Source organism: Musca autumnalis, unplaced genomic scaffold (assembly GCF_047663935.1).
Source record: "Musca autumnalis isolate F117 unplaced genomic scaffold, ASM4766393v1 scaffold_2, whole genome shotgun sequence".
In the NCBI taxonomy this organism is placed as follows: Eukaryota; Metazoa; Arthropoda; class Insecta; order Diptera; family Muscidae; genus Musca; species Musca autumnalis.
In genome coordinates, this window is record NW_027411755.1 from 99,273,011 (window position 1) to 99,296,473 (window position 23,463).

Sequence of the window (23,463 nt, forward strand, 5' to 3'; positions counted from 1 at the left end):
TAACGATATATGGAACGGGTATACCAAAAATTAGATGGGTATGTCATCTGGGGTCTGAGCTATGAATGCCTAAATTATTACGAATATAGACGAACGAACAAAAATAAGTTACAAAAACAGGGGGTTAAGTGTGTTTTGCCATAAACAATAGCATGTAAAACTTTCAAAATTTAAAGTGAAAAATGTTAAAATTTATTCCTTGGAAATGAACAAAACAAAAGAAAAATTGCTTCTGTTTGGTTTATATTCGGCGTCGTTTCGTGATTTCGAAGGCGTTTCGTGATTTCGCGCGGAATCAAGCAAAATTTATCATGATTTTGCATACAAAAATTAAATTATCTCATTTCGTGATTTCAGCGAAATCAACATCGAAATCACAGTACACATGATATACAACCCTGTTTTTTGTCTAAAAAAGTACCAATAAATAAGGTAGATGGTCAATTACTGCAACAAAAAATTTTAGTATCAAAATTTTTAAGCAATGTGAAAAAATATTAAATTACTTTGTTACAATGCTATTTTTCATTGCGCTCTCGCTCTTTTTTAATGGTATTGTAAGAAAAAAGAGCGATTTGTCCAAAATTGCTTCCCCATACGAATTTCTTAAAAAATGCGGGAACGGAAAAATTACGAAAATTGCAAAACCTCCAGCAGAAATGTCAAAATTAACGTATCAGCTATCGTATATAGATGCCAATGAACAAGGTGCTAGTTTCTACTAGGCCAAAATTGTATGGCAGAAAACAGGAGAATATGGTGTTATTCGGCGCTATTTTTAGGTGTGTTCGTTTACTCATAAATTTGTACAAATTTGTACAAGTTCAGTAACTTCTTGTAAACGTCTAAGGTCTTTTGCATTGTACTGTAGAGTAAACGAACAACATCCAGTAACAATTTGCACAAATTTTGAGTAAACGAACACACATTTTGTTTAAAGAGAAGTGTCTTGGTAGATTTCGCAGTACGGGAACACAGTTTTAGCACTAAACGGAAGTAGTAATATTTTGCAGGTTCTAAACACAACTTTTATCTATAAAAATGTATTTTTATGATGTCTAAACGATAAAATCATTTTTTATTTTTTCATTTGTTAGTACTATGCACAATTAATACGATATATAGATAATTTTACAATAGTTTTCGAAATAAAGTTGTAAAGTGCTATATTGTCGTATATTTTTGATGACTAATTCAAATTACAACAACTTGTTTTGAAAATTCATGCTCGATAAGCTGCGCACATGCATCTACCTTGATTATTGTAATATGTTTGTAATCACCAGCTTCGTTCCCGTACTTTTTAATAGTAAAACTCGTAAAAGAGAGAACTGCAAAAAATTTGTTGTCACACACAAGTTTTTTGAAATAGTTCGGGAACGGAAAAATGGAAAATACGTCAAAAAAACTGGAACAAATGTCAAAGTCGGCGTATCAGCCAATCAGACGCCGGCAACCATGTTACTATTTTTTTACTCGCCCAAATTTGTCGTGTAAAAAGTTTTTAAAGAGAGCGTCATTCAGCGCCATTTTTGTTTAAAGAGAAGTGAACATTTTACAACTTTTTTGTTACGGGAACGGTTTTTGGAGTAAAATGTGTAAAAGTCGTAAAAATTGTAAAAACTTTTTAGTTCTGGAACACAGCTACCAAAAAATAATTGTAAACACCGGGGTGTATTTCAGGATTTCGTGAAATAGAGTGGATTTTGGAGGGCAAGTTTAAACTTGGCATTCGTGTCATTGTACTGTATGAAAACTGTAAAATAAAAATGACCGAGGAATTTTCAATTATAACTGATGCAAACAATTTTCATTTATGTTGATTTAGACGTCATTCTTTTATTTATACCCCGGTTACACTTAACCAGGTTAATAGTACGTTTATATATAACCGGTCTTTAACCCACTTAGTGCCGAGAATTTTTTTTGTAAGAAAACTTAAAATTTTTTATGAAAATTATATTTTTGAGATTTTTTAAGCATTTTTTAAAAAATAACTTTTTTCTCTAAAACCTATAGTTTTCCTGCAATCGGGCCTTCTTTTAAAATTTCCAAAAACTTTGGAGGGTAATATAGGTGTATCCTTACATGCCAATCCCTTGGTTTTTGATTGAGAAAATACTCTTACTATATTCCTAACAAATCCCTGACTTTATATGACTCTAACATTTTTGATTAATTTTTTATCGCATATTTAAATTTTTCATCAAAAGTCGAAAATTACATAAAAGTCGATTTTTTTGAATAGCTTGGGTTTTTGGCCAATTGTGTGGAAATGCGTAGGTCAAATGAAGCGTTATCAGCGTGAAATTACAGATAACAGACAGTACTATAACAAAATGCAAAAAAACCCACAAAAATATTCGAATAAATCAGAGTTTTACGTCAATTTTTGCAACCATTTTTTGTGGCGTTTAAACGGCCAGTGGCTTTATCTGGGTTAAGTTAGAAACTCTCTATTGGTATTTTCACTACAAATCTCCAGGGAGCCTTTGTTCGCCTAGTTCGGATCGCAGAGAGACCTCCCCTCCTTAAGTGTTCTCTACAAACCCTCTGAGAAACTGTGTTCGCTTACTACATGGAACAATCATACAGGTACCCGCATCAGCCCAGCTGATGTACTGTGAGCTGTAGAGCTGGCAAAAAATCGATGGCACTATCGATAATATCGATTGTTATTTAAAAATTCAATATCGATAGATAGTTTTGCCTATCGATATTATCGGAATAAAAACCCCTAACCTGAAATCCATTGAAATAAATAGAAATTTCGCTGCTTTTCGGTTATGTGTGTGTAAGAAAGTAAGTCCGTAGTCACACGTACACATTTTTCGGTAAAATAAAATGCATTTTTTTACATTTTTTTTTAAATAAAAGCATTTGTTTATTCTCCTTTACATTTCTATGAACTACTTTTGCATAATTTCAAAAAAATTATTGACATTTCCGCCATTTTTATCTCCAAATTAATGGCGACAACTTAACGATAATATCGATAGCAATCGATATTTTAAAACATTATATCGAAAATATCTAATGTTGGGAATATCGATGGTTTGCCAGCTCTAGTGAGCTGTCAAAAAAGTTGTTGTAATTGAAAACACCAAATTAAAAAACAAAATTTTAAAAGAAAAATTGTGAATTTTTGTCGGATTTTTGTAATAATGTGTTTATTAATAACTGCCTAACAAAATTTTGTTGAAAAAATTGTGTGAATCGCTTTATTTTTGGAAAACAGTTTTGACATTTCACAGTACTGAACTCGTTTTTGTTGTAGTTGTTTGCTGATGCATCTACCTGTTAATTGTACCAGGAGTGTAACCGTACTATTATTCATTGAATGTTATTAAGGGCTATATCACACCATATGTTTTTTCACATGTATGTTGTCACTTTGGGTATACTAATATACAGACCAGCTGATGTCATACATGTGAAAAAGCACATGTTGTGATATAGCTATAATGGCGGAATTCTGTCGATAATATCGATTGAAAAATAACTACCGATATTGGTCTAAAAATAACATATCGATAGTATCGATAGTGCTATCGATATTTTGCCAGCTCTAATTCTTCATTTGGAAGTCAAAACAATTCTTGTAAACAAAGATGAAAATTGTAAAAAGAGATTTTTCTGTCGATGAATTGCAAGTGATTTCTGATTTGGACAGGTATGTTGAAAAATAATTTTACTAAATTTTAATGTCACATATTATTTTAGTAAGCAGTTCGGCTGTATAAAAAACGATAATGGAGAAAATGATTTACTGCGGGATTTAATCCGACGGGCAATTGTCGTTTTACAATCTATTGTATCCAATGGAGTTAACGAATATAAATATACTGCAGCGAATCATCAAACAAGCTGTGAAAAATTTCCCCAGCAAGACTCTTCGGATAAACTTGTTGATCCTTATACATTTTGCAAGCTTGGACATTTACATTTACTTCTTGGGGAATTCGATGAAGGTGTGAACGATATTTATTACTCTCACTACAATTGTACTTAATAATTTATGCATTTAGCTTTGTCGGCGTACCAACAATTTTTCAAACGGGAGCCAAGTAGTAGACTTGATCTGGACTTTTTATATGGTCTTGGCATATCATATTTTCATTTTAACGCATTTCGATGGTAAGTAAATATGAATACATATCACAAACCTGCTTAAGTCTCGTTTAGGGGCACCTCTCAAATTAGTATGAAAATTTTACCATAGGGAGGGAACAAGTTTAGTTTAAGCATTAAGCTCGGATCGGGTCCACCGTTAGGTTTCGTAACCCTGATCACAAATATACAAATATATACAGTGAGTCAATTAAGTATTTTGCCTCTTTAGAAATTAAATTAATAATAAAAAAATAAATAAATATTTGTATGTAGAATGTTTGTGGATAGTTTAAGAACCAATAACTGCAAGAACCGCTGCGAAAGGCTTAACGGTCTTCTAGATATTGACAAAATCCATTAAAACACAAACTATCTTTTGCGTTTTAAATTTTTTTTTGAGACTTATAAATTAAGATACGAAAATATATAACAAAATAAACATTAAGAGAATCAGCCATGTAACAATATTTAATTTTTTTTTATCGAACGTTCCCACGCCTCACTTTCCCACCCCTGCCGACCGAGGGGGCGTCCTCCCCTTTCGTGGGGATCACGTACACACCATGATCCGCATCATGGTGGCGTATACGAAGGAAATTCGAAAACCAGCTATAGAATCTACTTCATCAGCCAGTTATATATTAAACCATACAAACTACTAGTTATTTAAAGATAAAATTATATTAGATTTTATGACTTCCAAACTCATGCAAAAATCCGCATTATAGTACATCATGGAATTAAAATCAGTAAACATTTTGCTAAGTGGTTCACCCATCGAATAATTGGGTCGGTGAAAATCTATATATAAGAATTGATAATATCTACTAGGTCTTAAAGGAAAATTTATTCTAATAGACGATATTAAGAAATCAGACGGCACACTACCATTCAATACTTTTAAAACAAACATAGTATTCAACATAATACGTCTACTTTTTAATGTAGGCAATCGAATTAACTTTAGCCTGCTAGAGTATGAAGGCAATTCAAAATTACTACTCCAATGTAAACCTCTCAATGCAAAAAGTAAAAATTGCTTTTGCACTGATTCGGTTTTATCGGAATAGATTCAATATTGCGGATCCCATACGACAGATCCATATTCTAATATAGGTCTTACAAGGGATTTGAATAATTGCTTAGTTATATATGGATCAGAAAACTCTTTGGTCCATATTTTTATAAATCCTAAGACTCCATAGGCTTTATTTAACATAGAAATTACATGATTGTTAAAATTTAATTTTGGATCCATCAAAAGACCAAAATCAACAAATGATTCTACAGATGATAAAACAAAATTATTAATATTGAATTGCCTTGTCAAAGAAGATGACCTGGAAAAACACATATGTTTACATTTATTCAAATTTAAATTCATACAATTTATTTTGCACCATTGGAAAAGGTTATTTAAATCAGTTTGAAGTAAATCAGCTTGCATCAGAGAATTATGAGAAATGAATAACTTAACATCATCAGCGTACATTAGCAATTTGGAGTACATTATTGAACTTGGCAAATCGTTTATAAACAAAAGAAAAAGAACCGGTCCAAGGTGACTTCCCTGTGGAACACTCGACAAACTAAGACAAAATTTATGAACGCTGTATTTCATTACGATTAAAATGAGCACATAATTTATTCTTGTAACATTTTAAGGAGGAATTAAATGTCTTGAGACATGGGGGCAGATTGTGTTGAGTTCGAGACGCAAAACAACTTTTTTAGTCGCCCTCTTCCAAATAAAACACTTTGAAATAATTTCACTTAAAATGTTTATTAATAATAAAGGGACTGTGGCGCTTTAAAAACAATTTGTTCACTGCGTATTCAAATTCGAACTAATTATTACCATCTCTTCGTTGCCCTTTGAAGCTACTTGTTTTCGTCCATTAGACATTGCCGTTATTAAACAATAACAACATACATACTTATTACTTTATGCATGTATGTATATACACATAGGCAAAGGGCGACATAAATAAAGGGCAACAAAGAGATAAATAGAGATCAATGCAAAAGTGTATTGACTACATGAAATTCAAGGTTGCGATCGTATTTAATAAAACAACATAAATAAGAAGAAAGGTAAATAAACAGTGGCGGCGGTAACATTCCCCCCTTCGTAAGCGAACTAGGGCCTCTTGAGCTTACTGTCATCCTTCTTAATACCGACGTCCAGGACTGCTATTTTGGTTACTGGTCTTTCGTACTCGCTGGAACTGGTTCTAACTTTGACGCTTCGAACTTGACCATCTTTTGCTGCAAATAACTCGGTTACCATACCTTTGGGCCACTTGTTGCGAGGTAGTGTATCGTCAACTATAATTACGACATCTCCGACAGTTGGTGGTGGAACTTTTTCGAACCACTTGCTTCTTCGTACCAACATCGGTCCATATTCACGTACCCATCTTCTCCAGAAGTTATTTGCAAATTGTTGGGTTTGATGCCATCGTTGTCTTAGATCGTAGTCGTATTCACAAAGAGGTTTCTGCCCTGCTGCCGAGCCCAATAATAAATGATTAGGTGTTAGTGCGTCGTCTTCAACAGTATCCAGGGCCACAAATGTTAACGGGCGAGAATTAATGATAAACTCAACTTCATATAGGGCACATCGCAGGGTTTCGTCGTTAAATTTAAAGGCTGGACACATTGAGTACAGGATGGATTTAACTGAACGTATTAAACGTTCCCATGCACCGCCCATATGCGGAGCCGCTGGAGGGTTGAATCTCCACTTGATAAAATCATATTTGGAACACATCTTCATGAACTCTAAATGCTGTCTTTCCTCTTGGAGCATTCTTTCAACAGACTTAAAATTTGTTCCGTTGTCGGTAAAAATTTCTCTGGGAGAGCCACGACGACTTATGAAATTTTGAATGCACATTATGCAGGAACTGGTGTCAAGACTATGAGCCACTTCGATGTGAATAGCACGTACCGTTAAACATGTAAACAGAACACCCCATCTCTTTTCTTTGTGCCTGCCGACTGTGACATATAATGGGCCAAAGAAGTCAATTCCGACGTAAGTAAATGGACGTTCAAAACTGGATACTCGGGCTGACGGTAATGCTGCCATTTGAGGTGGACATGGTGTTGCTGCTAAATTTTTGCATTCTTGACACTTTCTTCGTACACTCTTATAAAGTGCTCTTAATCTGGGGATGTAGAATTCGGATTTAATATTTGACATCACTGCTTCATGCATACAGTGATGAAATTTTTGGTGGAAAAATTGAACCACTAAAAATGTTACGTGATGGCCATTGGGTAAAATTATTGCATTGTTGCAACTTAACATCTCAGCTCTTCCTGAGACACGTAAAACTTCATTTTCGTCTAAATAGATATTCATTGGCTTCAATTTGCTGCTTTTTCCTATTGGCTTGTTATTCTTGAGGCACCATATTTCATCAGGAAAACTGCTCTTCTGGGAATTTTTGTACAAAATAAGTTTGGCTTTCTGGACACATTCGAATCTCCCATTTTCTGGTAATTTGCAGCTACGAACCACGGACTTTAACTTCTCCATATAAAGTAGAAATAGCGACAGCGCTTTATAAAGTCGTCTCCAGCATGAAAAATACTCAACATTTATGGTGAACGTATGTGATTTCGAAATATGCAACAGACAATTACGTACCTCTTCATTGGTTTGTGCTAATACAGGACTTTTCGGCCAAGAACATTCATCTTCTTCAAGGAACTTAGGACCATGGAACCACAAATCTTCATTACAGGACCCAATTTTCGTCGCAAAATCAGCTGGATTCAATTTTGAGGGCACCCAATTCCACTGGCTAATATTTGTAGATTCCAGGATTTCTCCAACTCTGTACATGACGAACGGCTTAAAATTCTTCGGATCCATGGACAACCAGCTGAGCACAGTTTTTGAGTCCGACCAGAAAAAAGTTTGAGTACACTTAAGTCTCGTTGCTTATAATATTTTGTTTGACAGGCGCACTCCAGTTAGGGCTGCTTGAAGTTCCAATCTCGGAATAGAAACTGGTTTGAGGGGAGCCACTTTACATTTTGCTGCTACAAGACTGGTATTGACCTCTTCGAGATATTTAATCCGAAAGTAGCACAACGCTGCGTATCCGTCTTCTCCAGCATCAACAAAAGTATGAATTTGAACTTCCTGGGTGAACTTCAACAGCTTGGAGTAACATCTCGGAATTTGTACTTGCGAGATCACCTTCAAATTGGACAACCATGAGGACCACTTGTTGTATAGTTCTTCATTCAATTCATCGTCCCATTTAATTGCAGATCGCCAAATCTGTTGTAGAAGTATTTTCAACCCAATGGTGTAATGAGAGATAAATCCAAGCGGATCAAATATGGACATCAGAACTTGTAGGACCTCCCTCTTGGTAGGGACCACATTTGACTCGAATACGTTTCTCGAGAGCCGTGAAAATCTGCAATTATACTGAAACACATTATTGGATTCCCAATACATACCAAGAATTTTTTCGACGGCTCCAAACGTATTCTTTGTCAGCTCTCCATCGCCTAATTTTTCCTGCACCAATTTGGAATTCGACACCCAATTTCTCATGTGGAAGCCACCAGCAGCATGTATCATTTTAACTTGTAACGCTAACTCGAGGGCTTCTTCTTCACTTTGCACACTGTCGATAAAATCATCCATGTAGTGATACGACTCAACCGCCTTAACTGCTCTGGGATAATTTTCACGAAAGTCGTCTGCGTTCTTGTTGCGCACAAAATGAGCAATACATGGGGCACAGCTGATTCCAAATGTTAACGCTTTCATCACATAAACACTGATTTGGTTTACCTCGCCATTTTCGAACCACAAGAAACGTTGAGCGTGCATGTCTTCATCTCTGACGTTGATTCTATGAAACATCTCAGCAATATCACCACAGACTGCAACTTGACCAACTCGGAATTCGATTAAAACATTGTAGAGTGACGTAAGCAAATCAGGACCACATAGCAAATAATCGTTGAGTGATTTATTATTGGATTTGGCTGCTGCATCCCAAACTAGCCGAACTTTTCCAGGCTTATTTGGGTTAAGAGCCACAAAAATTGGAAGATACCAGGTGCGACCGGGATAACTATTCATTTCGGAGTCCAAAACTTTCCTTGCGTATCCTTTTGAGAGAAGCTTGTCGATTTCCATCTGCATAGTCTGCTTTAATTCAGGATTTTTCTTAAACTTCCTCATGAGACACTTTAGTCGATGAACTGCGACATTGTAGCTATCAGGTAATTGAGGATCACTATCTTTCCACAGTAGACTCACTTCAAATTGTTGATTTTTCTTTACGCAGTTGTTTTCTAAAATCTGCATGGCCTTTTGATTTTCAGTAGACAGTATATTTTTAGGTTGAGACACATCCAGGGAAAAATATTCTTTTACTTCATCATGTAAGATTTCATAACGGCGTTCACATTCACAAGTATGTATATTCAGCGAAGCTCTTTCACCAACATCTGTGCCACTACCTTGAAGTGTCCATCCAAGTCGAGTCTTCGTTGCAATAAATTGATTATAACCACCTTCACGAATTTTCATTGGGACAGCCACACGCCAATTATTAACTCCAATTAAAATCAATGGCTTTGCGTTGACATATGACTCGACTGGCAATCCTTTTAAATGTGGATTATATTTCACAACATCTTCAAATTTTAATGTTTGCTTGGGCAGTTCAAGATTCTTCACTGTTCTCACATCGTGCAGCATAAAACGAGAATCACCTTTGACACCAGACACTTCAATATTAATTTTCACCGAGTCATCTTCAGAACGAGTTGTGTTGCCTGTCCAACGTAATTCCAGAGGTTCCTTCTTGCCCTTAATTCCAAGCTTATTAAAGAATTCTTTCTCCATAAGGGTCACAGAAGAACCTTCATCCAAAAAAGCAAACGTTGTCACTGAGCCACCATCATAAAAAACTCGAATCGGCAAAATTCTAAAACATGTCTTCTCTTTATCACTGTCACGATGAGAATTTACACTTCGGCTTTGTTCGGTTGGCACGAAATTACTAGCACTCGCATTCAATGAGGATTGATGATTATGTAACAATGGATGATGCTTTGCTTTACAACCACCGATTTCACACAATTTATTGGAAAAACACTTTCTGCGATGTGAATTTAGGCACTGGCGACACAATTTGTTTTCTTTCACTATCTTCCATTTAGCTTCCAAATTTAGGGATTGAAACTCACCACAACTCTGGATTTTATGAGCTTCACTTTTGCACGAAAAACAAGTTGGTTTCCTTGGGCCACTATCCTGATGTGTATTCACTGATGCTCCTTTCTTGCTTGTTATTGGAGACACGACTTGGCTGGCAGCAGCGGCTATGTTGTAAATCCAATCACTAAACACTTTCACTATAGGAACATTAGAATCCTTTTGATGCATAGCCCAACTTAATTTGTGGTTATTCGGCAATTTGTCCACTAATGTCTTCACTAACATCGGATTATTTAAATGAGCCTTCATATCGCACGCTTCCATTGTAGAACAAATCTTTTTAATTGTTAAAGCATATTCAATTATGCTATCCAGTCTGTCCTTCAATGGTGGAATCTTCACGGCTTTATCGATCATGCCATCTAAAATATGCTCAGGACGACCGAAACACATTTCCAACGTCTGGATAATTTCACCCACCATCGAAGGAATTAACAATTTACTTTTCACCAACTCTTTAGCACGACCACGGAGACACGACTGCAAACGCATTAAATTTTCACCATCAGTGTAACCAGCAATCTCGGTACTATTTTTGAAATTACTGATGAAGAACGGCCAATCCTCTGGGTTTCCATCAAAATTCGGCAAATCCTTTGGTATCACTTGTCTGGCTGCAATTTGAGCTGCTGTTGGTTGAAATGTTGTAAACGTCTGAGAAAAGGAACACGATGGCTGGCTTACGTTGCCTTGGGACAGAATTTTATATTTCTTCTCCAAATATTGCCTTTGTAATTCTTTCTCCTCTTCCAACATCTGCAGCTGCAATTGAGTCTGAGACATGTTGCTTGGAACCACGTCAGAATTACCGAAATTCTCAAAATGGCGGTCTTTATGAAAATTTTTATTAACACTGTTTGAATATGTCGATGTTGTTTTTGTCAGTGGCATAACTGTCGTTTGAGACATAGTTGTTGGTACTGACGACACTGTACTGGAGCCATGTTTACTTGTACTTGGATTATGTGCCTTTTTATATGCACCTTTTCCAAGAACGGGATCCATTTCTTTTTGTTGTTGTTTTTGTGATGTGCCAGTTTGCGCCATATTGGCTGGTGATGATGAAGCCTGCCTCCCGGCGGAGAAATCAGCGGTATTATTTACGGCTGGCATATGCTCCGATCCATCACACTCGTTACTTTGGGCCACAGATTGGTCACCACAGCACGAACAACTCCAGCTTACATTTTCAATGTTGCTATCCACTTTAACACACTCGAAATGGAACCACTTGTCACAAGAATCGCATTGCACCATACGATCGGTGTCTTTTAAATCGCATTTGTTGCAATTAAAATCGGTTTCTGACATGTCGTCAAATTGTTGAAACACGATATAAAATTATTGTTATTTTATTGAGAAAATATTTTTTTATTTTTCAGAAAATAATTCCTTTTTTTATGTGCGACACTCTTCCCACGGTTCTTTGATGCTATTCACGGCTTTTAAATTTATTGTTTTGTGACACAAAATCTCTTGTACACTTCCTGTAAATTTATTACCGAAACCGCGGTAGTTGTAACAAGCTCGCGAAATTATTTTTATTTTTGTTCTAATGAACTCTCACTAAATTGTTTTTAAAGAGTTAAATTGTTTTTAAAGAATGTTGAGTTCGAGACGCAAAACAACTTTTTTAGTCGCCCTCTTCCAAATAAAACACTTTGAAATAATTTCACTTAAAATGTTTATTAATAATAAAGGGACTGTGGCGCTTTAAAAACAATTTGTTCACTGCGTATTCAAATTCGAACTAATTATTACCATCTCTTCGTTGCCCTTTGAAGCTACTTGTTTTCGTCCATTAGACATTGCCGTTATTAAACAATAACAACATACATACTTATTACTTTATGCATGTATGTATATACACATAGGCAAAGGGCGACATAAATAAAGGGCAACAAAGAGATAAATAGAGATCAATGCAAAAGTGTATTGACTACATGAAATTCAAGGTTGCGATCGTATTTAATAAAACAACATAAATAAGAAGAAAGGTAAATAAACAGTGGCGGCGGTAACAGATTGTTATAAACACGCGAAATTCTAACATAAAACGATTTTTCCAAAAAAGGAGTCAACAGCGGAACAATTATCTGTTTGTTCCTCTCAGAACGAGAAAACGTGAACAGACTCAACACACATAAAGGGGTCTTCAACTTAAAAACCTTATTGAAAAATAACATAGACCGCAAACTCAAAAAATTTTTAAACGTGCAACCAAGAAACTCTTTCACATAAGGAGAAATATGATCACGACGTTTAACACAGAAAACATATCTCATAACACTATGGAACAAAAGTTCTAACTTACGCAAAAAATAAACATAACTACCCCCGAAAATCTCAGCACAATACAAAAAGTGAGGCATAATCAACGCATGGACCAATTGAATTCTAATGTCTCTAGATAGAACTAAGTCCAAACAGTACAACTTTCTTAAAACAAAGTTTACCTTGGACACCACAGAATTCACATGCACATCAAACACTAAACCACTATCAAGAAACAAACCAAGACATTTCATCGAGCTTACAACATTTATAGTAGTAGATGGAAACACTAATTGAATCCTCTTGCAAGTTTCCGAAAAGCATCACTTTAGTCTTCCGAGTATTCACAGAGAGCCCGTTACAAGACAACCAGGTAACCAACATATTGATATTGAAATCAATTGACGACTGCAGAACATCCAAAAACATATATTATCCTTTAAGCAAAATTTTGACATCATCAGCAAAAGCAAATGACATACAACTCATACTATTAACACAACTCAACAAATCATTAACATACATTACAAATAACAGAGGTCCAAGGACAGACCCCTGAGGAACACCTCTACTCATTTTTTTATTTATTTATTTTTTGTTTTATTAATACATAAAAAAATACAAATTAATAAGGCAAAAATAAAAAATACTAAACTTAACATTTTCAAGATGGGGGACGAGAAACCTCCTCCTCCTTCGCCTCCTAATTTGGACTCGAGGAGAAGATATGAAGATATTACCAACCCTGAAACAAAAAAGATTAAAAACAATCAAACACAACTATTGCAAAAGAATTTCGCTCAAACGTCGCATAAATTAACATCTGCTAAAACTAACTCTCAGGAAAACCAACAAATTCATAATCTCCCAACTACATCCACACATGCAAACATCAGTAACAACAACAATGATTCTAAAATCACTGCCACTTCTAATAATGAACAAAATGTTCCCAGCAACACAAATAATTACACAGTTTATGATAACGATACAATACTATATGCTGATATCCATCCAGGACCTTTCTACGTTCTGGTATATATACCTCCTGTGCGTCTATGCAAAAATTGTGGCCGCTTAGGACACATGCCAACAGATGCAGATCCCAAAAAAGATGCCTTCTCTGCGGAGAAAACATTGTATGCCCAATAAACTGCAAAGAAGAAAAATGCGATGCGTGTTTATCTACTATAAAATGTACTTCACCTTGCAATCTCCCGAAATGCATTTTATGCAATCAGTTCGATCATAATGCCATGGAGACATTAGAGAAACAATGGTGATCTCAAACCTATCTAGAAAAGAATGTATAGGTAAGGCCTCAAACAATTATTATGCCATACTTGGCGACCTACAATATGAAAATGAATTTCCAACAATCTCTAGAGATTCAAAACGACCTCACAAAACTTTAAATGAAGAACTTAACCGTAGATTAACGGCTTCCAATTACAGTAAAGTTGCTGCATCAATTCAAAAAACAAATCTTCCTACAGCTAAGCCTGTGTCAATTGTACCCACTAAACCTACGTTGGAATATGAACAATTTTCTATAGTCTTCCAATATTAGAAGTTACTATCTTCTTTCACGAAACAAATGGCCGAAGTTTTGTCCAAAACCAACTGCTCAGAAGGTTTAGACATTCTAAACCGCTTTTCAAACTCAATAAAGTCATCAACACAAGAAGGAACCACAAATACTCTAAATTATAGTCATGATAATCCTCCAACACAACATCCATAGTCTTAACTAGAACAAGAATTATCTTGGAATATACCTTAATAAATATGCAGTCGATATGTGCATAGTAAGCGAAATTTTTAATTTTAGTGAAAGCACATCTCACTCCTTTGTGAGAAACTACAAAATAATCTAAAAAAAAGAAGTGACAATCATGGTGGTGTTGCTATTTTACACAAAAACACTATGAACATGAAAAAAAATCCCTTTCAATACTGACTTTTGCTCCAAGCTAAACCTGATCCTGAAAAAGTTGTATTGCCTCAATGTAATTTTGCCAACTCAAGTAAAGTATATGTTGGCACAGTCCCTGCTAATGCCTCACTTGCTGTACGGGATAGAGGTGTTTGCATATACTACCGGAAATAATATGAAGAAACTTACGTCCTATTTTCATAAAATATTAAAGTTCGTCTACGGTAGGCATTGTCGAAGTAATTATTCTCGTTTTACTCTCCTATTTTTAGGTACTTCGTTTGAGAATTATCTTAACATGAGGTGCCTTTGTTTTTTCTTCAGTTTGCTGAAACGTGGAGAACCATCATATCTTCTCCCTTATTTCCAGTTTTTGTCTTCACCAAGGAATACTCAAATACGTATTGAGTCCTTTTTGTCCAGTACTTTTAAAAATTCGTTCAAAATGCGAGTCGCAAGATTATGGAACTCCTTACCCTCGAGTGTCAAATCATTCTCTGTCTCTCTACAGACTTTTAAAACCAATTTGATTAATTACTTCAACAGTCGCCGATATTATCTTGTCAATTTTTATAATCGACATTGACAATATTCTCCTTTTCACTTTCTTCATTAAATTGTATATTTATCATTATTCAAAAAAAAGTAAGTTAGGTTGATAGGGCTTGAATTTATATATATGTTTTTTTTTTTTTAATTTTAGCTTTGTACCTTTACTTTTTTAATGGTAAGGGTGGCAAAAGAAAAAAATCAAAATTGTCAAAATTGCTCTCTCATGGATATTTTTACCAGAAAAGTAAAGGAACGGAAAAATGGTAGATCTGGCAGCAATGTCAAAAAGAAACATAAAAAAATCAATACTCGTCTTTTATTTCACAGTTTTTAATTTAGTTTTGTCAGCGTTCGACTTTTTCTCCTTTTTTCTCCTTTTTTCGTCCATTTTCTTTTTTATTCTGAAATAATCGTCAAACAAAAGTCGAAAAATCAGTTCTGCCATTTTTTACCTTCAGAAATTTTGCGGTAGCCTGTGGTAGAAGAGAAAGCCATTTTCGCTCTCTCTCCAATCTCACTCTCTTAAAAATTGCTTTGCACGTTAAAAATGGTAACAAATTGTAACCTCAGGTAAGTAAAGGAACACAAGTTATAGCTTTGTTCCTTTACTTTTTGAATGGTAAGGGTGGTAAAAGAGAAAAGTGTCAAAATTGCTCAAAATTGCTCTCTCATGAACATTTTTACCATAAAAGTAGAGGAACGGAAAAATGGTAGATCTGGCAGCAATGTCAAAAAGAAACATAAAAAAAATCAATTTTCGTCTTTTATTTCACAGGTTTTAATTTATGGGTCGATTCCGTATTGCGACGCGAGTCGTGTCGCGTTGCCAGTTGCAATTTGTCCATTACGTATGGCAAAAGTCGCCCGACGACGTCAAATTCTTTCGCCGTAAAGTTCATTGTCGTGCATTTTTGCAAACGAATAAAAACGAAAAAATGAAACGTAGATCACATTTTCATTTATTTTAAGTGAATTTATTTAATATTATATACATTTTTTGGGTTTTCAGTACTTATATAGGTAAAAATTAATACAAAACAGCAATTTGAACGTAGCTCGTGGAGTCAGACTTTTTGGCTAAACTAAAGCCACTTTTGATGAGGTGTGGAAGGATGTTGTGGAGCAATTAAATAGTTGTGTGCGTACACCAGATGAATGGGACTGAGTATGGACTCATTTTAAATCAAAACAAAAGAAAAAAATTTCTTAAAATAAGAACATTACAGCTACAGGTGGTGGAGCATCACAAGAAATATCTTTGTCGTCGATGGAGCAAGCGGTAGCAGACCTACTGCAAATTAATATGGTTTCAAATCCTGCAGGTCCGATCTACGGAATTGAAGAGACATGGGATGGTAATAACAGTGAAATTGGACAATTTGCTGAGGTAGAAAATGAAAAACCTCAAAATGAAGTAGAATTTGACAACGTACTTGCCAACAAAACGGTTAAACTAAAATATCCTTTTCTATTCAGATATAAATGGCGAACATCTTCCTTTGGTCGCATTATATGTACATACGTGTGTTCCGTCAATGCAAAATATTTTGTGGTTGCATGATGAATGACAAACATAAACGGCCACACTAGCAAGCAAACGCAAAGCTGTCATTCAAAGCTGACAATGTGTACCCACCTTTAGGAATTAGATAGATGCTACGTTAACTATATCTTCTTCACTATCATCAGAAAATAGTTCCACTGAGCTTATCATTTTAGAAAACTATAACTTTTGTGTACAACTTGTTCTGATATTTTTTTCTAATTTATTGAAATCAAAACAAAAAAACGCTCCGCTTCATCAACTATAACTTGTTATCGACGATTATCTGCTATCCCTTTACGTAGTGCATTTTTTAAATTTTCTCACAGAGACAATAGACGACGCGACATGACTCGCCTCGCAATACGGAATCGACCCATTAGTTTTGTCAGCGTTCGACTTTTTCTCCTTTTTTCGTCCATTTTCTTTTTTATTGTGAAATAATCGTCAAACAAAAGTCGAAAAATCAGTTCTGCCATTTTTTACCTGCAGAAATTTTGCTGGTAGCCTTTGGTAGAAGAGAAAGCCATTATCGATCTCCCTCCACTCTCACTCTCTTAAAAATTGCTTCCAGTTTTGACACTTTTCGGGATTAAGAACGCTTTGCAGGTTAAAAATGGTAACAAATGGTAACCTCAGGTAAGTAAAGGAACACAGCTTTTATATTCCAATACTTTGTTATCTTAATATTAAACTTGCAACATATGGTCCGTATGGGCTGCGTTGTTGAAATCAATAAATAAATGAATGAAAAATGAATGAAATGAACTCGACATTCTAGTTTGTGAAACCACAAACCTATCTCAGAACTTTACACTAGTGTCGACATATTTTCCGCACTCGGTCAAATCTAACCTTTAAAAAAAATGAACTCATAAAACTATTAACATTTTTGGAACAAAGACCAAATGTTACTATAGCTGGCAATTACAACGCTAGATGCAAAGCTTATGGCGATTTCCATGATACCGTACGACGTTTCATGTTTAAAACGCAAATGGATAGCTCTTGTTTCCGCTGCCTCAATGTGGCACAGCAACTTAAAAAAAATAGTTTTGATAATTTTGCTGGTTCAGTCCTGGATCTCACTTTTACAAATGCGTTTTTGCCAATTGTATGGAAAGTCCAAAATATATCTTTTGGTGGCAGTCACCACAAAGCTAATTGATATTGACAGTATCAATCCCAAAATTCAAACCTTTCTCCCCAAAAAACACATCTTCAAACACCTATCTATGCTTAACTTAGATACTGATACGAATGGTCAAAAGATCGACCTTTGTCATAGAACCGAAGACCAAACTCAACTACTGGTGGAATAATGACCTTAATATACATATAAATTACCGACGTCTGAAGGAAGCTGCGGAAAAAAAATTGAAAATTATAAAAGCACAGAAAATGCTTTGAGTGCTATCGAGGCGAATAAAAATTTGAAAAATGCTGTTGAAAAGGCCAAGAAGTTGGCTAAAGCTGTAAAACGCGCACAGCTAAACAATATTTCGGATCCAAAATCCCCATTTCGTTATGTAAAAGGGTGTAGATCCTTTTTCGAAGCTAATTCCAACGCAAAGTGGTGTCCTGATAATAATGAACTCTTCCTTCAGCAGCTAAAAGACCAAGTCCCAAATAATAACCAAAGTCTTAACATTGCGGTATACAATCAGCAATCCTGTGATTTTTCAATGGAGGGCAAGAAATGAAACCATCAGCAGCTGGCCTGGATGGTATCACCTACGAAATGGTAAACAATTTTCCCCCAGAGGGTAAACAAAGTCTTCTAATTGCTTATAATAATTTATGGAAAGAAAGCAACTTTATCGAAGAATGGAGAAAAATGAAAATAGTCCCAGTACCCAAAAAAGGGGAAGATCTGGATATTGCCACAAACTTCAGACCAATTGCTCTGATATTAGTGTTTGCCAAAATTATTAACCTGATGGTCAAACGGCGCCTCAACCAGTACGTAGAAAACAACGACATACTTCCGACAAGGACATATGCATATAGAAAACATGTATCAACCTCCACATGCATCAACGATCTACTACATACCATAAACCTACACAAAGAGAATAACTCTTAAGTTCTAATTCTATCAATGGATGTTTCCAAAGCTTACGAATGCGTCGAATTGAACATTCCAAATCAAATTAGAGTTTGGATCAATAATTTTCTTTGCAAAATAATTCTGAATATGGGGTGTTCCAGCCTTGAGATTTACAACGGTATCCCTCAAGGCAGTTGCCTAAGCCCCACGATTTTCAACATATATACCTTAGGTCTTCATGGTGTTTCGGATGATAACGTACAACTTTTCCAATATGCAGATGATTTTATTCTGGTGTCCAAGGATTATATAACGCCATATTAAAACACAATTCAAGGTCTTCTGTATGTAATTTGAGCCAAGAATTCCGAGGAATCTATTAACTTCCTGAGATATCCCAGGAAAAATGTGAATTTATCGACACCCAGGAAGGTGTGTTATGCACAAGGTCAAATAAAAAGCTTTCTAGGATCTCAAAATCTATAATCTGACACTAATATTGTGGCTTTTGTATACTCAAATACCTAAAACGGAAAGAAATCAGCAAGGGTCCGCTTTAACGAGCTATACAAGAAGTTTGGCATTAAATAACGGCACTTAACACCCAAAAATTATTTTTTTTCTCTAAAATATATCTCGGACACCCAGACACATTCGCCAAAACAATAAAATGTATAAATTTTGCTGATAATTCCATAAATTGTACGATAATACTAATATTTCCTTGGGGCGTAGGTATACTTTTGTAAGTGTCATTTTTTTGGTTTTTGTAAAATGTACCGTTAGTTATATTATGGAATATACTTTTGTTGTATTAAATATTGTTTATTATTGAGACGAAATAAACCTGTGTACTTGGAATTTCATAAATATCATTACTTTTTCTAAGACCCGAGATTTATGGGGCGTACATATACTTATGTAAGACTGTGTACATATATATTGTATAATTTACTACTCATTCAAAAACATAATTATTCTAGATTTAATAATGTCTGTGCTCATTCCAAAATCTGTAATACTATATAATGAATTAAAGTTAACACACATTCTATAGAGGGGATCACACATTGCATAGTTTGAACGTTGAAAATCTAAGTATAACAATTGGCAGTATCTACTGGATCTAAAAGGTATATTTATTCTAAAAGATGATATTAAAAAATCAGATGGTACAGAGCCATTCAATATTTTCAGAGTTGTAATAGCATTAAACATTATACGTCTACTGATATACTTTTTGTTGACCAATGTTGATGTTATTTTAGAAGTTGTTATTGGGCTTTTATGCTTTATGGTTATTATCATTAAAAAAATGTGACCATAAAAGCCCAATAACAACTTCTAAATTATACGTCTACTTTTTAAGGTAGGTAACCGGATAAGTTTTAGTCTACTAGTATAAGAGGGCAATTCAAAGTCACTACTCCAATGTAGATTTCGTAATGCAAAAAGTAAAAACTGTTTCTGTAAAGATTCAATTTTATCAGAATAGATTCTATAATGAGGATCCCATACAACAGAACATAACAAGAGATGTGTATAATTGTTTAGTTACATATGGGTCAAAAAATTCTTTCGCCCAACGTTTTATAAAACCCAAAACACCATAAGCCTTATTTACCATAGTAATGTGGTTATTAAAATTTAACTTCGTATCCATCAGAAGTCCAAGATCAACGTATGATTCTACTGATGATAACGCATGTCCATTAATACAATATTGGTATAATAGAGGAGTAGATCGAAAAAAGCACATGTGCTTACACTTTTTATACCCATCGAAATAATGGTTTTAGACCCCAAGTATGTTTGGACGAAATGTGTTTCAGACAATTTGGAGTCGATTGAGCAATGTCCGTCCGTCTGTCTGTCTGGCTGGCTGGAGCGTACGATAACTCTGGAACGGATAAACCGATCCGGTTCAAATTTTGGCTTTCGTAATATTTTGTCCAAACTTAGTTTAAGTTCGAAGATGGGCTATATCGGTCCACTCCTTCCGGTACCTCCCCCACAAAAGTTCGAAAATGTTCGGAAAATTTGTGCGTACCATAACTCTTGAAGGGAGTAACCGATTTGGTCCATACTTTGCCCATCGTGAAATGTGTTCCAGACTTATATAAGGTTTCAATATGGACTCAATAGGTGCACTCCTTCGGGTACCTCCCACACAAAATTTCGGAAAAGTTCAGTTTAGGGCCATCTCTCGAATCGCTTTGATTTTTGTTGTAGAAACTTGTATTCACTGCCCTCCATACGACGGTACAAGTTTCATCAGGGGCAAGTCCATACTTCCTGAGAAAACAGCCTGAAAGATGCAAAAAAAACCCCTACGACACCGTGTGAGGTGGTTGGAGTGCAAGATAACTCTCGAACGGATCTGCCGATTCGGTCCAAAATTTGGCCTTAGTAATATTTTGTCCAAACATAGTTTAAGTTTGAAGATAAGCCATATCGGTCCACTCCTTCAGCTACCTCCCCCACAAAAGTTCAAAAATGTTGGGGAAAAATTGTTCGAACGGTATCTCTTGAAGGGAGTCGGCGAATTGGTCTATACTTTACACATCCTAATATATCTACCAGATATAGATCAGGTTCAAATATGGACTATATTTGTCCACTCCATCCGCTAACTCCCACACAAAATTTCGGATAAATTCACTTTAAGACCTGATATCGAATCACTTTGATTTTTGTTGAAGCAACTTGCAATCGCTGCCTCCATTACGATGGTAAAAGTTTTTTAGGGGCAAGTCCATACTTCTTGAGCAAACAGCCCGAAGAGTGTAAAAAGCCCCTATGGCACCATATGTTGTGGCTGGAGATCCACTTCCATAACGGTCAATGTCGATCCATTCCTCTTAGTATCTCCTCCGCAAAACTTTTGCTCTTTAATCAACATTTTTGTGAGTTCAAACGCCCAAAATTAAAATACCCTAAATACATACGTATTTTGGGAAAAAATTGTTCCAGTGTACAGGCTGAGGGTATATCTCTGTCGGCAAAGTCGACTGATACTTTTTTACTTGTTTAAGTTTATATTCATACAGTTTATACTCCACCACTGAAAAAGTCTATCTAAATCGTTTTGGAACAAATCCACGTGATATTGAGACTTATGTGTCATAAATAACATCGTCTGCATACATTAAAAATTTAGAGTATTTTATTGATTTTGATAGACCATTAACAAAAAGGATAAATAAAACTGGTCCGAGGTGACTTCCTTGGGGAACACCAGATGTTGAGTGACAGCCTTCAAATAAGACTGACTGAGATCTGTCATGTAAATTTGATAATATCCACCACAACAAATTTTGATTCAATTGAGGCCCAAGGATTGTATCAGACCATATTACAAGGCAATTCAAGGCCGCGGAATCTATTATCCTCCTGATAAATCTGAGGAAAAATGTGCATTTATTGACGCCCAGGAAGGTATATTGTTCACAAGAACAACTTCAAAGCTTTCTAGGGTCTTAAGATTACCAATCTGACCCTAATTTTATAAAGTACAATACCTAAAAACGCAAAGAATTAAGCAAGGATCAGCTTTAACGAGCTATACAAGAAGTACCTTAGTACCTTAAATAACGACATTTAAACCCCACAACTTATTTTCTTTTCTATAAAATATATCTCAGACACCCAGAGACATTCGCTAAAACAATAAAATTTATAAATTTTGCTGTTAATTCCATAGATTGTACGGTAATACACATATTTCCTTGGGGTGTATGTAAACTTTTGTCCTTATCATTTTTTGGTTTTTGTAAAATTTACCGTTATTAGTATTATGGAATATACTTTTGTTGTACTAAATATTGTTTATTAGTGAGAAGAAATAAAACTGCGTACTTGGAATTTCATAAAACTCATTACTTACTCTAAATATAACGGGATTTACTTATCCTATTTTCTTATGAACTATCATTCTTAAATGTAAACAATAAATCATAAACAAGTCAAACATATGGTGTGACAGCTGATTAAGTGGGAATCTATAGGGATCTGCTGACTTCCGTATCGTCAGTTGCTTTACAAATGCTACGTGTTTCAAAACATCAAACATACGCATTTTCAACGCAGGTAAAAAGCAAACATGTATCATTTTTATTTCAGATACCTTTAGTTCAAACCCGTTCGTTAATATTGTTAAGGTTACGAAGTTTTTCGACAAATCACACACACGCGACCCGAACGCAAATTAAGAGAGCAAATGTTTTGATTTTTTTACTTCAGTCTTGTACTGAATGTCATGCAAGCAGGTTGATGCCGCATTATTTGTTTTTCTTTGGGTACACTGAAAAGATTTTGCAGTTGTACAGCAAATATGTGGAGGGAAGAATTTGATAATGATTTTTTGTTTTGTATTAATATTTTTAATGACGCAGGCTGCCTCGTCAGCAAATGAAACAATAGAAAAATGTATATCCATCTTACCTTAGGCGTCATTATAATACGCATACAAAATATCATTTAATGACGGGAAATGAGCGAAAAAAATAATATGACAGCTTAAAGATAATTTAACAAATAATAATAGGAGTCTTAATATTATAAAAGACAAAGGAAATTATGATAATGCCACAATCAAGGACTCATATAAGACTGCTTTGGAATTGGCCGAGAAATGTAGACCTTTTGAAGATGGGGGGTTTTTAAAGAAGTTTTTATGTCAGTATTACCTTTTTTTTCGAGATACTGGTAGAAAATGGAAGACATTTTCA

At 35.1% G+C, this 23,463-nt stretch overlaps 1 protein-coding gene across 1 annotated transcript in view; it reads left to right on the forward strand.

Annotated features, from left to right (window-relative positions):
• Positions 1-1,491: 1,491 nt before the first annotated feature.
• Positions 1,492-23,463, forward strand: part of Utx (Utx histone demethylase) — a 420,122-nt gene continuing 398,150 nt past the window's right edge. Inside the window, exons 1-4 of the mRNA XM_073968616.1 lie at positions 1,492-1,713; positions 3,538-3,673; positions 3,724-3,971; positions 4,029-4,137. Of these exons, the coding sequence (XP_073824717.1) occupies positions 3,612-3,673; positions 3,724-3,971; positions 4,029-4,137 (419 nt within the window). The 5' untranslated portion in view covers positions 1,492-1,713; positions 3,538-3,611. The remainder of the gene's footprint in view (positions 1,714-3,537; positions 3,674-3,723; positions 3,972-4,028; positions 4,138-23,463) is intronic.